We start from the raw sequence: 17066 nt of genomic DNA on the forward strand, positions 1-17066 counted from the left end.
AGGTACCTCTGATGTTTTGGTTTCATATCCAGTAGGGGTGCCTAGTTATTACCTTTTGAAATTTTGTTGCTGATGAGCAAATTAGTCTTGAAACTCAAGCTCAGGCCCCGGCGGCCCGGCCGGGGCCCCGGACTGTACACCGTACGGTCACTGCCGTAGCAGGGCCGACCGCTGACGCGGCTGACCGTACCGTCCGACTCTCAGTCGGTCCGGGGACGGTCTGACTCGGAGGCCGGGCTCTCACCGCACTCAGTGGCGGCTGTCGGGGCCGGCCAAGTGCCACTCAGCTCGGAGGCAGTGATGCCCGGCCGTCACGTGCAGCACGCGGCCCCGGGCGGCCGGGCCGCACTGCTGCTGCCCGGCCGGGACTCCCAGCCTGACTCGGAGTGACCGGACCGTCGGACTCCGGGACATTCACTGTTCACACGAGTCAATTGACTAGTAACTACGGACGGAGGCTCCGAGGCTCCGGGGGGGGGCCGGAGGCCCGCGGCGGCCCGCCGGGCGGCCGGGCTCAGCCTTATTGGAATCAATTCCTGACTCCTAGAGTCTGTGCACAGATGAATGACTAGTAGAACAGCTCAACAGCTGACTGATAAGTCCAAAGACCAAGACTCACAGATGATGTGCGCACGAAGACACCAATGACTTTCACAGCCAACCAAACACCTCAGATAACTCAGATCAACTTCCCAACAATCCCCAGCACTTTATTCCCAACACTCGTAGCAGCAAGACCAACCAAACAGCTTCCCTTCACACACCACCGCCTTACTTCCACCACTGTACGAGTGCTGCCTCTTCGACAGCCGGCGCCTCTTGATTCCTCCGGCGCCGCCTCAGCTTCCCCAGGCTCCAACCAACCGGATCTTCTAAGTCACAGACTAAGCTCCAGCCCACTAGCTTGGACCTGCAGGCTTCACTTGGTTCACAACCTGATTAGACGCATCCCTTGAACTTATCGCGTCTGAAAGAACTTCTGAGAGGTTTGTCAGAACCTGAGTTCTTACACCCTCCCTTTGTGAAGCAAGTCAGAAGTCTGCAACCTTCTCAGCTTGTCAAAATCATCTGCTTGACAGCTAAGCAGCTGTCCCCTGCGATGTCCTCCTTTCCAACGATCGCTCTAGCTTCTTGCAGCGTTGTCAGCTGCTCCCATCACCTGACCATCAACATCTTTCCCAAGCTGACTTCCATGCTGCTCTCCTCTCCAAGGTCATCTTGCTGCTACCACTCCATCAACCGTTCTGCACAGGCTCATCCCCCATCTTGCATGCCTCCTGCGCTCCTCCTTCGCTTCAAGTGTGCACCCTGGTGCACCTGCGTTTCGCCTCCTGTGACACCTGCACTCCTCCTCCGCTTGCGCTGCGGATGCAGTGCGGTCGCACCCCGCCAACAGTGCACCTGTGCTGCTCCTCCACCTGCGCTGCGGCTTCTCCCCACCATCGTAGGGCCTGCGCTGCTCCTCCAGCGCTTGCGCTTCAGCAGCACTCCTGCAGCACCTGCGCTGTCCTCCTCTAGCGCATCCTGATGCTCGTGCACTCGGGTTCCTCAGCTTGTACCATCCGCATGCCACTAGAGACTCTCCTCATCCGCCTGCGCTGTCCGCATGCACCTGTGCTCCTCCTCACCTTCCATCATAAACTCTTCCCAGCTGCCTGCAGTGTCAGCTCAAGACTAAGTCCTGAACACATCTGCATCTTTCAAGTCAGACAGCTCCTCCTCCTCTTCAACCTGATCCTCATGATGGGATTGGTCATCATGTGACCTCTCTGAAGCTTGCGCATTGAGCAATGAAGACATCTCCACCCATTGATGATGCCAAGAATTTAGAATTCCAATCAAGCTCCAGAGATCAGGTTCAGAATTCTTGCAATGCATTGATTGATCTCTGATTGTTTTGAACACAATTTTCTCGTTTCTAATCTATGGGCCCTTTCTATCCTATCTACCCCGGGGATCATTGTTTTGCCAAGGCACAATCATTTTTGACGTCAGCGCTTTCATTTCAACCACATGACTTATCGATCTCGACTCATCCGTCATTTCTTTCTCAATTTTCATTTTTTGGCCATTCAATTTCATCGTTCACTACCGTCATGGGTTCCATAGATCAGGATGAGCGAGTTTCTAAGATACTAACCTAGAACAGATGTCTTGGTTGCAGCTAGCCACAGGCTTGAGGAAGACGTGTCTGTCTTTATCCTCCTTCCGATTCATCCGATTCCTTCACGTTCTCCATGAGAGTCTCCTCGGTGACATCACCCGAGACACCCTCCCTGAATCGGATAGAAGACGGAAGATAAAGCCTGGAAGCCACCGCAGCAGGATCGGTTAAATCTCCTTGTCGGAGACTAGAGCTCGGATCACCGTCAATCACACACGGGGCATACAACTTTGGCGACTGACGGCATGGGAACAGAGTAGCACTGTCCCTGACAGAAGCGCAGAGAGCATGAAGCGCAGAGAGCATGACAGGCGAGCATCCTCAGAGCAGCATATCCGGTAAGGGGTCTCCGAAGAGAAATTCACCAAGGAGCCTCCACCGATTCAAAGGCAGAACTTTCGTCAGCAAATCGCCAGGCTGATAAGAAGTATGAATCTTTTCTGGATAGAGCTCGTCCTTTTCTACCAAATCAACAGCATACTTCGTTCGAATATCAATGTGTTTGAGTCGACTATAACTTCGCTTGTCCCACAAAAGCCTCAGACATGGTTCATTGTCGATTAACAAGAGAGTAGGACGAGTCTGCGTAAATCCCATCTGACCCAAGAGATTTCTATAAAGCTTGACTAGTTTCGCGCATGTGGTGGCAGCATAAATTTCAGCTTCTGAAGAACTCAGGGCAACAACCTTCTGCATTTTTGAACCGAAGACGACTACCCCACCATTCAGAACGATTCCATATCCGCTTTGACTCCGTCTCGTAATAATCTCGGTACCCCAACCAGCATCACTGAATGCAATCATCTCATTGACAAAACACTCCTGGTGGTAAGATACTCCGTGACAATGGTATACGATCTGAACCTCCCGAGTAGTGTAAAGGTACTGTAGAAGATGAATTAAGGCATCCATATCGCACTGCCTAGGAGCCCGAGCAAAGCGACTAAGGACGCTCGTCGCGAATGCGATATCAACCCGCGTACAATTTGCCACGTAGAGAATGGACCCCAGAAGACTCTGATAAGTGCGGACTTCCTTCTTGTTCAACAACTTACCCTCCAAGTGATAAGTCTTGAGATAGTGACCAGGTAATACCGTTTTGACACCTCTGGCAACGATTTCAAAGCGTTCAACAATCTTTTCAATGAAATGCTGTTGTGACAAAGTTATCCGACCCTGATCGTCATTCTGTTCTATTTTAATGCCCAAGAAGGTACCTGTTGCCTCACTCCCCGAAAAGTCGAATACTGTGTTGAGCTTCTCAAGAAACTCAATCTTAACTGCTTCAGTTTGAGAGACAATGAGTAAGTCATCCACGAAGACAGTCAGAAGCAAGACGTCCCCCGCACAGTTGGAGTATCGGTAGATGATCTCATCATGTCCTATCCCACTTGCTCCCACCGTCTTCAACACCTGCGTGAACTTAAGATACCATCTCCTTGGTGCAATGCGAAGTCCATAGAGCGACTTCAAGACTTTGAGGAGGCACTCAGGAGGAAGACTCATGATATCTGGAGGAATCAAATACACAGGAACCTCCAAGTCACCATACAAGAAAGCAGCAGAGATATCCCTGAATGTGATTCTCCAACGGTTGCCTGCCGCGATGCTCAGCAAGAGCCGGATATTGTCCAACGATGTAGTCGGTGCAAACAATTCTTCAGATGAAGGAAGTAAGTTGCCCATGATAACTAGCCGCCCCTTTCGTTTCAAGATCTTGCCCTTCAAGTCTCGTTTTGAAGCATACACCCACAAGGCGCGAGCAAGGACGGAATGATTTGACTCCCTGTTTTTCTGATCACGCGTAACAACTTCCCAGACCCCACGACTTTCGATCTTCGCAATTTCCTCCTTTTCAGCCTGCTCCCAAAGATGCCGATCCGGACGACGTAACATCTCTGACCTTGTCTTGGGATCTGGTAACTTGTCAAAACTACTTTCGTTCTCCACATCTCCTGCATCGCAAGCCGCTGTCATCGCGTAATCTGCCTGATTCTCAGGCATTGCAGCTGGATTGTCACGGTCGGAAGACATCAGAGATAACAGGTCAGACGCCAGCTCCACCGCGTCCCATACGGGAGAGACCAACGCTAGATTCGCCACAAGAAGACGCGTATCCCTGAAAGTAGGGTCCACATTAGCACTGACCTGTGGGGCAGATGACACAGGATCGACATGCTGTAAACGAGTTTTGTACATCTCATCCCTCCATACTGGAACAAAACGCTGGGATGCTGGCTGAAGGCTTGTCCTGTCTTCCCCCCTGTCCCAAACATACAAGATCTCTTCAGATTCAGTCGACCCCTGCACAATATGTGTAACTTGCAGATACTGTGGAAATTTCTTGTGCTGGGAAAGTACAACCACTTCAGGCGAACCCCCAACTGTAGCTTCGACAACATCCATGATCCCATCCGCTGCACGATCAAGACAGGGTTTAAAAACTTTGGTATGGTCGGTCATATCACCAAAGACGTTCGGTGGAAAGCTACACGAGTAATAATCTGCTAACATGCAGACCTCTGATATTGTCTCCCCACTTGTAAGCACCACCATTGCCTTCTGTTCGGTTTGTTCCAAAAACTTGATGTCAGGATCAGTGACAGACCGTAACACCCAGTAATTGTCGAGAGTTGGGAAAACAATCCGCGCGAGAAACTTTCCCTCCTTGAAAACCATCTGCAAAATTTTGCCTTGCTCTACTTGACCATTTACAAGAACTTCGACATCTCGATTGACATATTTGCTTTCCAAGACCCCTCGCTCCGCCTTGAAATCCCTCCGTGTTCTTCTGCCTGCTGGAGGAACTGGAGACATTGCACCGTCAGGCACATATTCGGTATCATCCCTCAACCGATGCTCTCCTGTATCCTCCCGTTGATCTCCAGATGTCAGGCTTTGGACCGAGGAAGGTGGAAATTCCAATTGGAGGCGCTTGCTCGCGGAAACTTCACTTGCGTCAGGACCAGAGCCTCCCTGACAGTGTCGCTTCCTGCCAGACGTTGCAACTTCCTCAGGAATTTGCAATTCTGTTTCACTCGCATTTTCCGAGGAGTCTTCGTCGTCGTCAGATGCCACTGGTGCACAAGGTACTAGTTCCTTCAACAATTCATCCTCCACATTAGATGCCTGAAAACGTCGGCAACGTAATGGAAAATACATCTCGTCAAACGTAAGATTATTCGTATGGACGATTCTATCATGCTCGATATCCCAAACCAAATACCCCACCTTATATCCAGAGAAAGCGCACGCGTTTCCCAGATTTAAACCATGAATTGCTGGATCATCCACCTTTGACGTGCGTAGTTCATTCTTGAAGAAGGTGCTGCACCCAAAAACCTTGAGCTTGCGATAGTCAAACTGCTCGGTTGTATATATCAAGTATGGTGAGGAATACCCTAGATTTCGTCCACTAGGCAGAATGTTGTACCGTAAAACTGCCTGCTGTACGGAATATTCCCATTTGCTCCGGGGTACTCCGCTCTGACGTAGTAACGTCCGATGAATGGACATTACGCTTCTGATTCCACGTTCAGCGAACGCATTGTAGACCTGAGAGTACTCTGGAATTTTGTCATGTCGTATCCCATGATCAACGAAAAAGCTCTCCAGCTCCACAGAGCTGAATTCTGAACCGTTGTCAGATACAATCTTCTGTACCTTAGGACGAGAGCTGTCACGATCCTCTTGTAACAGTATTTCCTTGAGGATAGCAGCCGTCTGACTTTTCGTGCGCATAGGTCGTACTCGCACAAATCCGGAAAAGACGTCCACAATGATCAAGAAATATCTATAACCACCAGGCTCGGATTGTACAATTATGTCTTTCAAATCCATATGCCAGACTTGATTGACCTCTGATGCCCGCTCCTGTCGGAAATCCGACTGTCGATGGATCGGCCGTGAGACGAACTTTGCTATTCTACAGGTGTGACAAGGAGATTTCTTTAGGCGCCTGTCGTACGTGATATACTTCACCGAATCGGCTAGTAATTTTTGAATCTTTGCTTCCAGATGTCCGAGCCGAAGGTGCCAGATGGCCGATTCTGTCGCAGCTGACAATCGGGACTGCTCACACATGTTCTCCTCTGGCTTGAGAGTCACTAAACTTGATGGACCCCCACTGTAATTATCACCATTGCTCGTACCAGCGCAAGAGGTTGTACTGTTGCACGCCACACTAATCTTCCCATCTCCCATGAAAACCGTCTGCAAAAAGTACAACCTATCTCGTTGGAATACATCGATTTTCAATGCACCATCTTCTGAGCAAATGTAAGACTTTAGGGCACTCCTGGAGCCCCGTGATAACATGTGGTAGTCAGTCCCAAGAACATCATCCAAGCTAAGCAACGATATCGGGACAAGCGGGCATACGCGAACGTTGACAATAATCTCGTCCAGACAGGTGTTAGTTGTTGGACAAACCAGTTGCAGTCGTAATTTTCCAACCTTATCACAGACGACAGTACCTCCAGCGGTAAGCACCTGAAATTCAGGTCCAGCTTGGACATCAAACAACATAGACTCTTCCTTGACCATGGAGATATTAGCACCAGAGTCCAGCAAGAACGTATGGCCTCCAGCTCCTTCTTTCTCCTTTACCTGCAATGCAATTTCCTGCAATTCCTCGATGGTAGACGTGGAGTCGAGACCAAATGTGAAATTTGCTTTCCACGCTCCTTGCCTTCGATTAGCCTGTGACGCAGATTCCGTTGCATTCTGGGCCGATGAGCGTTCAAATGGATTTGCAGGAACAGAAGATTTCTTTTCTGACTCATTCCGCTGGCCGTCTGCGTCAGCCTTCTGCTGGTGACTGTGTGAACTTGAAGAAGCATTCGCTGCCATGCGTTGAGCTGCCTGAATCAACGCTTCCCCCATCTTGCGCGTGGTTTCAGCGTCCACAACTCCCCCTGACAACAAATTCTGCAAGACAGATGACGGTTGTTCACTTTCAACCCCTCGAGGGTTAAACCGCTGATTTTTGTAGTTGCCATTATTTTGATTGTAGTTGTTGTTATTGTAGTTGTGGTTGTGATTGAAATTTCCATGACCTCGACCACCCTTCCAACCTTTGCCTCCATGTCCTTTCTGTCCACCCTGACCTCTACCATAGCCTCCTTTGAAACTTCCTCTCCCTCCATTATGGTACCCATCCTGATTCCGCCTTCCCCTGCCACGGTAACCCGTATGGTTAGGTCCGCCGTCCCCCTCGCCTCCGCGGCCAGGGAAACCACCACGGTATGAGCTAGGGTCAAACGCCGCCTGATCTTGTCCCGCCCTACCAGGTCCTGAAGGAGCTTGACCAGAAGCCTGGTAAAACGTTGGGACGTTCCCGACCGGACCTTGGATAGGAAATGGATACATAGAGGGTTGACCTTGAGCATAGAAATTGAAAAACGGGTCTTGGCTGGGAAACATGATACCTTGGGGATATGATGGAGGTATACTCCCACGAACTGGGTAATTACCATACCATTTGGGATCGACGTGAGAATTCTCTCCCGAATCCGCTTGACCACTATTTTCGCCTGACCCCGAGGATCTCTTCTTGCCCACTGCAACTTCTCCGACAGCCTGCGGTTCATTCGGTACCATCGGTTCACTTGCCACAGTGATATTCACCACTGACACGTCTCCCTTCGCATCCATCGCGGGCGTCACGGTCGTAGTCGTCTTGCTTCTAGTTTTTAAGATGCGCCCCCAGTGGAATATTTCGTCGAGAGAAATCTTTTCTGGTCTCATATTACTCTTCTTCCAATTTCGCAATTCTCTATTCAATGCCAATGACTGCAACGATTCACAAGTCGATTCTTTACACCTGGCATGCAAGAGTTCAGCGATCTGGATCTCTAACGGCCCCATCCTTTGGTGTGCCCCCACAACACCTTGAATACTATCCTTGAGATTCTTAAACAGTAGCTTGATTTTGTCCACGTTCCTCCAGAAGGCTTCTTCAGACTCAAGTGGCTGTTTCGCTAGCGCTCTGAGCTGATCTCTCCCTTCGTCCTCAGTAAGCTCGATAAGCTCAGCTCCACTTCGTTGCTTTACATTCCAGCGTACCAGTGCCAAAGTTTTGAAGAATGCCAAAGGATAGTTGCCTCCTCCTGACATCTGCCACTCTATGTCGAAATCATCCTTTAGCTTAACTCGAAAATAACTGTTCGTGCTGACAAGTACCTCAGCAATATCCTCAAATAAGACTTCCACCTCCTGTCGATCAGCTGAGGATCTGAACAACCTCGGTGATATTTGGTACTTGTGTGGAGAGAAAACCACAGATGTATCGAGTGGATTACCCATCTCTCCTTCCTCTGAAGCACCATCATTCACATCCTCGCTGGCTGCGATTGCCTCCTCGAATTTTCCTCGCAACTTCTTAAACTTCTCAAGAGCATCCTTGAATTTCTTCCCATTCTTCCAAATGTACCCAGCATGCAGAAACAACGCCGTGACCTGAATCTTCCACTCCAGCGAAGAGAATTTTTCAAGACCTTCTGGAGACGACTCCCACATTTCATGAAATTCTCCAACAAACGATCCAGTCTCGTCAATCGGAAACAAGTCCAACAGTTTTAAGAAACAAGCCCCAAGATTTGGACGAAAACGACTCATGGCACCTGAGAAAGGAAGGAACAGGTCCTCGAGTTTTTCCTTGGAGGTAACCTTCCCATGCTTCAGCTTGTCGACCTGAACATCACCATGGCTTCGTTTCAACTCCTCTTGCAGATCTGGCATGCTCATGATCGTCAACTTGGAGTTACCAATACCGTTCCAAAAAAATGAGTAACAGCGTACAGTATAACTTAAAGAGCCTTCAAACTCGTTGTCAATTCGACGCACAAAGACCAAGAGTCCTCAAACTCGTTGTCCTTGGAATCTTATCGTAGAGTCTTTTTGTATTCCTTTGTTCGCGAATACAAAAAGAAAATTTTCTTTTTGTATTGGAATCAATTCCTGACTCCTAGAGTCTGTGCACAGATGAATGACTAGTAGAACAGCTCAACAGCTGACTGATAAGTCCAAAGACCAAGACTCACAGATGATGTGCGCACGAAGACACCAATGACTTTCACAGCCAACCAAACACCTCAGATAACTCAGATCAACTTCCCAACAATCCCCAGCACTTTATTCCCAACACTCGTAGCAGCAAGACCAACCAAACAGCTTCCCTTCACACACCACCGCCTTACTTCCACCACTGTACGAGTGCTGCCTCTTCGACAGCCGGCGCCTCTTGATTCCTCCGGCGCCGCCTCAGCTTCCCCAGGCTCCAACCAACCGGATCTTCTAAGTCACAGACTAAGCTCCAGCCCACTAGCTTGGACCTGCAGGCTTCACTTGGTTCACAACCTGATTAGACGCATCCCTTGAACTTATCGCGTCTGAAAGAACTTCTGAGAGGTTTGTCAGAACCTGAGTTCTTACAAGCCTTTAACTGAGAGATCACTTAACTACCGTGTACTAGCCCGGCGTGGTGGCCCCGCCATGTGAAATCCGATGGGCCACTGACAGTCACGCCTTGATACGACTCTTTTGTTCCAGTGTGCCTCGTGACTCAGCGCAAACACACGTCGACTCAAGTCATGATGGCAGTCAATTGTCCACGTCGAAGCTAGTCTCAGTCAGTCTTGACGCCCAGTTTACCTGCAGTGAAAGTTCTCGAACTTGGTTAAGCCTGGCTTAACTCTCGTTAAAGTATCTCAAATCCCTGTGCACGTGATCAACTGATGCACAATCACAACGTTTCATACCTCCCTCGTGACCAGGAGTGTGACAAAAATCCATCCCACTGGTTTCCTCCTGCCGCACTAAAGCAATTTTACTGTCGATCATCACGCGGTCCCCTAAACCTCTAGCCCCTTGCTCCTCCTCCACGGCCTGCGAATCATCGCTGCTGTTCCACACATCGGTTCTCAGCTCAATCGCTATCGGCCATATTGCAACCATCATGATCCCTGCCTTTGAAGCTTCGCAAGAATGCTCGAGCCGAGCTCACAGGCCATGTGAGAACCAAAATCCCATCATTGCTAGAAGACGATGCTCCTGCTCGACAGATTCAAGAAGATGCGGAGAAAAGTGGGTAACCATGCTGTACAGCCGAAGATTATCTTGCTCAATGACTGCGCTCCCTTTTGAGAAAACTAGCCATGCAGTTGTACCAGCAGTCAGATATCCCGAAACAAACAGTCCGTCCTTGAAGATAGTCACGCCCTCCATTGACAAGAACGGGAACATAGTGGCTGGGGGTGGATATGATGACCTTGGCAGAGCAGTGCGTTCGGGTCTGTCAAGATCTATCAGGAATGATGGAAACTTTGTGCGAGACTCAACCGGTGAATGGTTTCCTGTCGAACGACGTACGCAGTCGACCGTCAGTGCAGGTTGTCTCAACAATTGCATCGTTTACACGTCTGCCAAAGATATCCTTGCTGGGGTGTATTACTTAGAATGACGTAGAATGGTGTGGAAAGTCTCAGCCCTTGTAAAGATAGTCGCATGGATGCATGATTTATTTTGTTGAATAAAAATGTAATGATTTACCAATTCTACGCACAGGCAGCGCAACCCTTCATGGAGCTATTTGCTCTGACCTTCGCTCAAGAGATTCTGTTTCTTATTTTCGTCGAAAGTAGATCCAAACCATCACAAGGATGAAGACTGTTCCTATCATTCCTGCATCGAAATCTATTAATATCCTGAACATGCAAGCAAATCAAACAGGCCAATCAGGGAGTTGAAGAAGGAAAAAACACCACAACATCTCAATTTTTTGTGCAATACCGGCGAACAACAATATGATATCCATCGCTTGTCGTTTTTCAATAACTGTTTGCCAGGCGTTAACTTATATAGTCATCATTTGTGGACTGACCTCTTATGAGGGAATTGGAAACACCAAGTGTATTCATCACATCCAGAACCTTTCAGCACGTTATCAAAGAACAGCTCTTAAAAGAGATTTGTGTAACAAAATATGACCTTCTTGTGTACATTTTTCAATTGTTCTCTTTGACTGAACAGCACATGAGTCCAGAACAGATCTGAAGGAACAAACAACTTACATCCCAAGGTTTGATAGAATTTTAGCCCCTCTCTCTTCCAACTCATCGATAGCCTAGAAAAAGATCATGGAGGCATCATCATAAAGCCATATATAACATTTCCCAAAGCACTTACAGCATGGGACCTTTGTAAAGCCATGCGAGATTCGACATCTAGGCTTTCTTGATCTGAAGGCTGACCTCCCTGAATATCTTTGAATAACTGAGCTCGTTCTTCTTCCTGCTTCTCTTTCCCAAGCAATCTGCATAATCAGGATGAGGATTAAATCTCACACATTTTTTTAACCAACCTCTTTCTTTCCCTTTCATAGAGTCTTGACAAAGATTCAAACTCTTCGCGGAGATTTCCAACCTTCAGTGAACCAAGTCAAAACGAGGGAGGCTAGGCTGAAGATACACCTTATTTTTCCACAGATCTTTTTTCGCTGCAGGTTCACCGAGCACAAGCTGTTCCATGGAATTCTGCAGCACGAATGAACAAATGGGAAAAGAAACAAACCAGCATACTAACCACAAGGCCTTTGGTGTCAATTAGTTTGTTTTTTGCATCTTCCAATAATACTTTTGCTTGCTCAGGTGGGCTCGTAGACACTTTGGTCATTATGCTTTCAATCGTCATCGATAACTTGCGTGAGTTTTTATATTGCTCATCCAACGTGAGGCTCATCGTTGCTGTTCGCAGTTTCAGAGTTTCAGCACAAAAAAATCTAAGTTCATTCATAAATGATCATTTCGATTGGAAGGGAACAGCTTTCTGTTTCAATCACTGGCTAAACCATAGGTGCCTTCCTACCTCTGATGCCATGACTGATGTCTATCAGCATGATTTTTGGCATAGACGCCAACTCTCACAGACATGTCTGTAATTCACAACAGTTTGACCAAAGGCAATCTTGACAAATCTCAGAGCTATTCCTCAGGCGTGACCGCTTGTCTTGTAGCTCCATCTTGCATCAATCTGTTTCCTTGCCTCCCGAGCTCCTCTCCTTGACCTCTCGTCTCGCTGGCTCCTCTCCTTGACCTCTCGTCTCGCTGGCTCTGTCTCGCTAGCTCCTCCCCGCCAGCTCTCGTCTCCCTAGCTCTCGTCTCCCTAGCTCTCGTCTCCCTGGCTTACTCCTTTTCATTGGCTCTGGTCTCCTAAGCACGCTCCTCCTTAGCTCTCGTCTCCTCGCCGGGCTCAGACTCTCTGTAAGTTCCGTGCACAACCCCGCCCTTGCCATTTCCTGCTTCCACGTCCTTCGATGCCAACATTCTGAGGCGAACCCCGGATGATGCCAACATTCTGAGGCGAACCCCGGAGAGCCGTCCGGGCCCCTGCTCGGTACTACGGTAGTACGGCGGTCAAACTTAGTAGCACTGCGGTACTGATCATTGAGAGCGGGACAAGATACTGGCGGACCAACTGCCACTACTGGTCGGCACCAGGGGTGGGGGTGCATGGTACGGTAGTGAGACATGGTGGTGAGTGTCAACTGTCGGGGTACTCCGTGTTGGGTGGGGTGGGTGGGTGGGTGCACCGGTCCCATCCCCCCGACTCTTGGTGAGTTCCGGGTCTAAATTGGCGGAGAAGGGGGTAACCAGGGGCCGAGAGTGACGAGGGAATCCGAAGGGTGGGGTGGTGCAAAAAGGAAATAGGGGTTGTAGAGGGACCAGGTCCGTCAACATTCAGCATGGCGCCCCCCAAGTTGGTGCGACCATCGACGGCAGGGACGGGGTTGCAGCCGAAACCTCCTCCCAGGTGAGATGCAGAGCCTTCACCTCCTTGCCTCTCTGCTCCTCTCCACACGCTCTCCTGATGCCTCAGTCCTGCACGTCATGCCCAAAAGATTTGAATCACCAGTCATCTCTGATCCAAAGTCATGCAGGGGGAACAGCAAGACCAGGAGGCCAAGAACGTCAAGGGAAGATCGTTTCTCAAAGAGCCCCAGCATGAATTCAAATGAAGGGGAAAATCAAGACGAGACCCTCCAAATTCAGTCAACGCCCAGTGGGAAGAAGTACATCTTTCGTTTGAACAACGTGGCCATGGTGAACATTGATGAGAATGAAGTGCTAGAAGTAAGCTCAGATGAGGTGTGTGTACATTGTATTTCTTATCTGTCTAAGATACATCTCAGGATGATGGAGAATACAATCATTTTGGCAATCGGGGAGGAAAGATAAACTCACCGAATGACGACCTCGGTTTCAACTTCTCGACCGACGAGATTCTGAAACTTGCGAATGCCATGACGAATGTTGGAGGCATCCTGCAATTCGATGAGATTGAAAGTCCTGTAGAAGCGGGGAAGGATAACAGTACCACAGACAGCAGCTCATCAAAATCAAGCTCAGAATCTCACAAAGGTGAGATGGAGACGATGATGCTTTCTCGCGCTGCGAGAATGGATGCAGAGCCTGAACTATTCGTACACCATTCAATCGAGTTTTCTCACGATGACTCTCGCCATGAGCACACTGCCAGTGTCAGAGATCCAGGCAGCAGCGATCTTCAAGCGCCAAATCAGTCAGAGGAAGTTGTACTGCATAAGATGTCAAGACCAAACCTTCACAAGCCCGAAAGTGAAACATTCGAACAAAGAGCGTCAATACATGAAAGAGTCAATGGGAGAACTGGAAGGAGGGAAAAGAGCGGTATTGAAGAATACAAACACGGCACGCGGCTAGAAAATAAGACAAAGACTCAGCCGATTCACAGCGATTCTTTTCAATCGTCTAAACAGTCAAGCTCACAAATAACGACTAATCAACACATTGTGACCACGACAAAGCGATCGCAAGGAGTCAGCGCATTAAGGGAAAATTCAAAGCAAGTGCCAACTGTACACCTGCAGGGTAAAGAGGATGGACTGGCAGGCAACGATTATTACGCAGAAAGCAGATTGGACAACAAATCAACGCACAAAGCATCATTTCAGGAGCTATACCACAGCAAAACTGACCAAGATAAGATGTCGATCCAAGAAAAACAAAATGAAAACAGAAAGCTCAAGGAACAACAGATGTATGAATCAAATTACAATGGAAAAGTGAAGGCTGGAGAGATGAGAGAGGAGGAAGAGCTGGAAGACCCGCCCGCAGCTCACACTGACTCAACGCCCGTTGCCAGGCAGGCCCCTCATGTCGGGGAGCGGGAAGCTCAGGTGCACGAGGCCTCAGCGGCAGACGACGCGCGTGAGGGCGACGATGAGCCCGGATTGACCCGTGAGGACCACGCGACAGGCTTGAGGGGGGAGGGCTCGGCGCATCAGATCACGCAAGACGAGGAGGCAAAGGCTGACGACAAGACGCAGAAAGCAGATGTAGAGGAGCAAGCATCGCCGAGGCAGGAGGCGTCAGCAGGAGAAGGCGAGTTGAGGGACGCGAGTATCGCTGAGCACTCGAGGTATCCGCCTCAGGCAGTGGACCTCCTGGCAGCTGCACATGGAGGGATTTCCGACCACCCCGCTTCTCGAGAGACCCCGGCGACAAGCGAGCAAGCTACCGATGCGCTGCAGGTCAAGGCAGGCAAGCAAACTAAGAAGCCAAAGCAGCCCAAGGCTAAGCCAGCAGCTGGTGAAGTCAAGGCTGGAGAGATGAGAGAGGAGGAAGAGCTGGAAGACCCGCCCGCAGCTCACACTGACTCAACGCCCGTTGCCAGGCAGGCCCCTCATGTCGGGGAGCGGGAAGCTCAGGTGCACGAGGCCTCAGCGGCAGACGACGCGCGTGAGGGCGACGATGAGCCCGGATTGACCCGTGAGGACCACGCGACAGGCTTGAGGGGGGAGGGCTCGGCGCATCAGATCACGCAAGACGAGGAGGCAAAGGCTGACGACAAGACGCAGAAAGCAGATGTAGAGGAGCAAGCATCGCCGAGGCAGGAGGCGTCAGCAGGAGAAGGCGAGTTGAGGGACGCGAGTATCGCTGAGCACTCGAGGTATCCGCCTCAGGCAGTGGACCTCCTGGCAGCTGCACATGGAGGGATTTCCGACCACCCCGCTTCTCGAGAGACCCCGGCGACAAGCGAGCAAGCTACCGATGCGCTGCAGGTCAAGGCAGGCAAGCAAACTAAGAAGCCAAAGCAGCCCAAGGCTAAGCCAGCAGCTGGTGAAGTCAAGGCTGGAGAGATGAGAGAGGAGGAAGAGCTGGAAGACCCGCCCGCAGCTCACACTGACTCAACGCCCGTTGCCAGGCAGGCCCCTCATGTCGGGGAGCGGGAAGCTCAGGTGCACGAGGCCTCAGCGGCAGACGACGCGCGTGAGGGCGACGATGAGCCCGGATTGACCCGTGAGGACCACGCGACAGGCTTGAGGGGGGAGGGCTCGGCGCATCAGATCACGCAAGACGAGGAGGCAAAGGCTGACGACAAGACGCAGAAAGCAGATGTAGAGGAGCAAGCATCGCCGAGGCAGAGGCGTCAGCAGGAGAAGCGAGTTGAGGGACGCGAGTATCGCTGAGCACTCGAGGTATCCGCTCAGGCAGTGGACCTCCTGGCAGCTGCACATGGAGGGATTTCCGACCACCCCCGCTTCTCGAGAGACCCCGGCGACAAGCGAGCAAGCTACCGATGCGCTGCAGGTCAAGGCAGGCAAGCAAACTAAGAAGCCAAAGCAGCCCAAGGCTAAGCCAGCAGCTGGTGAAGTCAAGGCTGGAGAGATGAGAGAGGAGGAAGAGCTGGAAGACCCGCCCGCAGCTCACACTGACTCAACGCCCGTTGCCAGGCAGGCCCCTCATGTCGGGGAGCGGGAAGCTCAGGTGCACGAGGCCTCAGCGGCAGACGACGCGCGTGAGCATGAATGTCAGTAAGGCGGCAGCTCACTGGCGAAACCTTGCTCAGCCTCCTCCTCTCAGTCTTTCCTTCTCTCACTCGTTGTTCATGGAGTTCTCTTGCAAGTCCTTCTGTTGTTTGTCGAAGTCCTCGAGCTCTTTCCGTTGCTTCTCCTTCAGATTCTCCTCCAACGTCTTGATCTCTTTCGCCAGCGCCTTCTTCGCGTTCTTCTTCTCCAGCGTCCCCGCGCCCATGGCCTTCTTGTGGCTCTTCATCGAGTCCAGCTGGCAGCGCAGAGCTCGCCATTCCTTCTTGTGCCTCTGCAGGATCTTGCCGCGAGTCATGCCCTCCCCCTGCTCCTCTTCTCCCCCGGACCCCCCCTGCTCTTGCGTCCTCGCCTCTGCCGTCTCTTCCACTGTCGGCTCTCCGTCTTGCATCGCTTCCCCTTCCCTCAGCGTGTTGGCTGTAGACTTTTCTAGCATGTTGCATAAGTCGGTGATCCTGGTGGTGTCGCGGCCATAAGGGCTGAAGCGACTTGCTCCTCCCTTCTTCTTTGTCTTGCCCATCCTCTCGATTCAACTGCCAGCGACCAATATTCAGTTCTCTGCGCTTCTTGTCCTGGAACTCCTTATCTCCTTAACATTCATTCCTTGAGAGCTCGTCTGTTTGCTCGCTATCCATCACTTCTTCTCACAAAGCCGCACACTTATTGACTTAGAATCTCATTTCTTCATCGACCGTGTACTCTCTTGTGTCCTAGTTATTACAAACCTTGATTGAACCGAATGATTTGCTTTATTCCAGCAATGTTTGATGTTCTCTATTTCCTCACAATTCATCACTTCCGATATCTCACCTTCTCCGAAACCTTCTTATCCCTCCTCTCTTGCTTTTGCTTCTCGTCTCCGTCTGCCTCTCCTCCTGTCCTCTCTCGCTCTCTTGCTCTCCTCCTCCTCTCCTCCTCTCCTCCTCTCCTCCTCTCCTCCTCTCCTCCTCTCCTCCTCTCCTCCTCTCCTCCTCTCCTCCTCTCCTCCTCTCCTCCTCTCTTGTGTCTTTAACCAAAGGAAGATGATATGAGAGAATA

At 50.4% G+C, this 17066-nt stretch overlaps 5 protein-coding genes across 5 annotated transcripts; 3 read left to right on the top strand and 2 right to left on the bottom strand.

The window, feature by feature from the left end:
- The first annotated feature begins 9994 nt into the window (after positions 1-9994).
- GUITHDRAFT_150820 (hypothetical protein) lies at positions 9995-10700 on the top strand. The gene has a single exon (XM_005838736.1). It carries the CDS (start codon positions 10122-10124, stop codon positions 10623-10625), a length of 504 nt encoding a protein of 167 aa, XP_005838793.1. The 5' UTR covers positions 9995-10121; the 3' UTR covers positions 10626-10700.
- An 18-nt stretch (positions 10701-10718) lies between these two features.
- BOS1 (Golgi SNAP receptor complex member 2) lies at positions 10719-11909 on the bottom strand. The gene is made up of 9 exons (XM_005838737.1): positions 11747-11909; positions 11635-11697; positions 11526-11587; positions 11351-11477; positions 11236-11288; positions 11153-11186; positions 11046-11094; positions 10955-10999; positions 10719-10846 (listed from the first exon to the last, which is right to left on the bottom strand). The coding sequence occupies exons 1-9, from the start codon at positions 11900-11902 to the stop codon at positions 10788-10790; spliced, it is 648 nt and encodes a 215-aa protein (XP_005838794.1). The 5' UTR covers positions 11903-11909; the 3' UTR covers positions 10719-10787.
- Positions 11910-13050: 1141 nt separating this feature from the next.
- GUITHDRAFT_102426 (hypothetical protein) lies at positions 13051-15671 on the top strand (the record flags this gene model as incomplete). The annotated part of the gene is made up of 2 exons (XM_005838738.1): positions 13051-13308; positions 13353-15671. The coding sequence occupies 2 exons, from the start codon at positions 13051-13053 to the stop codon at positions 15669-15671; spliced, it is 2577 nt and encodes an 858-aa protein (XP_005838795.1).
- A 46-nt stretch (positions 15672-15717) lies between these two features.
- Positions 15718-16020, top strand: GUITHDRAFT_102427 (hypothetical protein; the record flags this gene model as incomplete). The annotated part of the gene is made up of 1 exon (XM_005838739.1): positions 15718-16020. The coding sequence occupies one exon, from the start codon at positions 15718-15720 to the stop codon at positions 16018-16020; it is 303 nt and encodes a 100-aa protein (XP_005838796.1).
- Positions 16021-16077: 57 nt separating this feature from the next.
- GUITHDRAFT_134165 (hypothetical protein) lies at positions 16078-16548 on the bottom strand (the record flags this gene model as incomplete). The annotated part of the gene is made up of 1 exon (XM_005838740.1): positions 16078-16548. One exon carries the CDS (start codon positions 16546-16548, stop codon positions 16078-16080), a length of 471 nt encoding a protein of 156 aa, XP_005838797.1.
- Positions 16549-17066: the final 518 nt, after the last annotated feature.

The sequence above is a fragment of the Guillardia theta genome (assembly GCF_000315625.1).
Source record: "Guillardia theta CCMP2712 unplaced genomic scaffold GUITHscaffold_10, whole genome shotgun sequence".
Taxonomy (NCBI): domain Eukaryota; class Cryptophyceae; order Pyrenomonadales; family Geminigeraceae; genus Guillardia; species Guillardia theta.